The 3,274-nt window shown below is 39.2% G+C and overlaps 1 protein-coding gene across 1 annotated transcript in view; it reads right to left on the bottom strand.

Annotated features, from left to right (window-relative positions):
• Positions 1–2,811, bottom strand: part of LOC138003976 (transport and Golgi organization protein 6 homolog) — a 30,692-nt gene extending 27,881 nt beyond the window's left edge. The window contains exon 1 of the mRNA XM_068850323.1: positions 1,529–2,811. Within this exon, the coding sequence (XP_068706424.1) occupies positions 1,529–2,798 (1,270 nt within the window). The 5' untranslated portion in view covers positions 2,799–2,811. The remainder of the gene's footprint in view (positions 1–1,528) is intronic.
• Between the last annotated feature and the right edge of the window lie 463 nt (positions 2,812–3,274).

Raw genomic sequence — 3,274 nt, 5'->3', positions numbered from 1 at the left:
ATCACTCATGTATCACTTCAGTTCACTCAACCAATCAAGGCTCCAATATGAATAACAGGCAGCTCAAAACATCATGTGATACAAAGTGTGACCATTATTATTACTATTGCCAAGGTGTGGAAAACACTACCATTACAAAGGGTACAATGATATCTTTAAACACCAGTAACTGACATAGTTTTCTTGTTACAGGAATATTGCAGTCAGTTTAATTTTCTCATTACTTTGTTCTGTAAGTGACTATACCGTACCTCAAATAAAAAGATCTTGAGGGCATTGTTATGCCAGGAAAGGTATTTTGTTTGTTAAAGTGCACTTCAGTCTTCCAGAACCTGTGCCACACTGCCCACCTCATACTCATAGCCACACAACAATATTTTTCAAAAATGGCAGATTCCGCTAAATTTCAACATGGCCAATTTGGTAAAATTTTGCCAAGAGTGCAACAATCGAATACAATAAGCTGGCCTTAGGGGCCCAACAAAAAAAGCACATTTAACAGAATTTTGCTAAGTGGGCGACATGTGGTGGATTTGGCAGCATTTCGCCAAATCCTCCATTTTCACCATTACCTGCATTTCTGGACATAATTGGTACGGGTACCGGCCTTACTATGAAAGAACACATTAGTCAGAAATATCTGCTGCAAAAGCCCTTGTAAACCACATATGCATTGGTGTATTCTGCCAGACGGAAAGCCAAGGAAAGCAGTCTAGTCTAGCCCTGCAGTTTCTGATCTTCATCATTTCATCTATCACTAATGAGGATTCCTTGCCACTTCTTGCCTCTGTAGTAGCCTGTAACATCCACTGTTGTGGTTTCACAAGCAGTTCTTCGACTTTGCATGTACTTCTTCCTGTCCCGCAACAGAAATGTATGCTGGGTCTGGGTGGACTAGACATCTGTAGGCCCAGCTTTGGCCCCTTTGAGAAGACAATGGCACCCAGCCTGCATGTCAGCCTTCTCCTCAAAACTTCTCAAAGCCAAGTTGAATGTGGATGGATCATGGTTTGTATACAACCCTTAGATCTTTGATGTCATGATTATAATATTGTTAATATCTTCACTGTCACATTGATCACTGTTCTTAAGAGACAAGTTATCTCAATGGGTGCCAGGCAGCAGCCAGTTGCTTAAGGTTACCTACAAGCTACAAGTTAATTTTTTCTTCTTCCTTTTGACACTATCTTCAGCCTTCCATCATCTTTCTTAAAATTCTTGCAGTGACTGGGAGCATGGTCTTTTGAATCAGCTCAACAGATCCTGACTGTACTCAAGCAAATGCGCACTGGGGTAGCTCTCAGGTCAGTCCCCAAAGCCACCCCCATTACAATTGGCAATACCTTCACTCAAACCTTTGATATTTTCTCTAAGCTATTTTACTAAGTGTTGATATTTTTCTATCTTCTCTTTTTCCTCTTCCCTCATAGCATGGTCTATTGGGATAGCTACATCAATAAATTATCATTATTATTGCCATTATTATTGTTATTATTATTGTTAAACAAGACTGATGGGATATAACTACCTTTTGACTCTTCAAGTACGCCAAAAAGAACTGCTTTCACTCCATTTGGTTTCATCAGTCTTTCAGACAACAGTTGTCCACAAACATTCCTCATCCACTTAGGGGTTCCTGTTACACTTGGTTCTCCTCTTTCATATTTACTGCCTTGTTTGCCTGCACCTTTTGGACCACATTGCAGGAACAAGAGTTCTCTTACAACAACTGGTTGATATACACGATCAAGAATTCTTTGCAAATTAGAAACACATTTTTCCCTGTCAGATGCAGTTATAAAAAATGATTGATCACCCTCATTATCATAAATTTGTGACTGCACAAGTTCATAAACATTATTCGGGCGAAGTTCACTATCACTTCTCCCAACGCATTTATCCTCTAAGGCTTGATTCCTCACCATCTCATATGCCCCAACACCAGCATCAGTAACAAGGCTTCCTGAAGTTCTCGAAAGGTCTGCATCACACGTATTGTTTGCATTAAAAGAATCACTAGCCTCAGACGAGTTGAAGGCTAAATAAGCTGTCACTGGAGCATAACAAATCTGCAAAAGCCCGGACAAGATGTCGCCCAAATGTCTTGACAGAACAAGGGAACCAAGTGATGGTTGTGCAATACACTCAACCAAAGTGTCTACACATTTAAATAACCGCTTTTCATTTTTAACACTGCACTGAGTCTTAAGCAAACTTGCAAAACCCGAACGTTTTTCCACTGCTAAACCAACCCCAGGTAAGAGATTTGGACAAATTCCTAAAATAACCACAAATTGAACAACAGTTAACACCGTCTTTTGATCTCCAACACCAAGTGAATCTGCAGGTAAAGGAGGAGCGCCAACCCCGCGTTTGCAGTGCTTTGCTTCAAGATTTTTTCCTCCGCTCTCGCTTTTTGCTAAAATCAAAGACTCCTTTAGTAATAATAAAAGTTCAAGACACGTTTCGACATAATGCCACCTAGCAATATCTTTACGTGTGTAATCCCAATCCACATTTCCCGTCCATGGTTCTTTTATAACTGTCTCTGAGATCTCTTTGTCGCAAACTTCTTTAGTTTCCACAAAATCAGAACGCCTCGTGCGCCTGTGTATTCTTCCTTCCAAGTACTCTTGCAAATGCACAAATCTATCGGTTTTATCCAGGGTCGCCTTTAATCGTTCGAGATTTGAAAGGAGTACCTCGTCAAAATCTTGCTTATTTCCTGTAGGTTTTGAAATGGTTGAATTGGAAGTCAAGATACTCAAAGAAGATAAAACTTCTCTTACAGTCGCCATTTTGGAAATGACAATAACCGCTGACTAAGAACACTTTTTTTGTGTGTGTGTGTGGTAGCCGGGGGAGGTTTGGGGGGAGGCCAGTCCATTAGAGTTAACGTTTGTTCTGCATTTTTACGAGAATTTTAGTGACTCAAAAGCATTAAGCATTATTCGAGCATTTTATAGCCATTTTCCCCCAAAATAATTTTTTTTTCAGAGAAAACCAAAGAAAAACTTTTTTTACAACAAAATGGCAAGAACAGGACAAGAACAATCCCTAGAAGCTTGATTAGAAATAACGCAAACTGCGGTGACAAACATGAGACTAAACAAGCGCGTAACTGAAATAATTTTTTTAGTGACTTAACGTTTCGTATATCATCATCATCATCATCAATCTTTATTTAAACACGAAACATAAAAATGGTCTTCCTAGGAGTCGTGTAAAACATTACAAAGAATAAATTATCTATATCATCAGAATAACATTACAT

The sequence above is a fragment of the Montipora foliosa genome, chromosome 5, assembly GCF_036669935.1.
Source record: "Montipora foliosa isolate CH-2021 chromosome 5, ASM3666993v2, whole genome shotgun sequence".
Taxonomy (NCBI): Eukaryota; Metazoa; Cnidaria; class Anthozoa; order Scleractinia; family Acroporidae; genus Montipora; species Montipora foliosa.
This window is presented reverse-complemented; position numbering and strand designations above follow the sequence as displayed.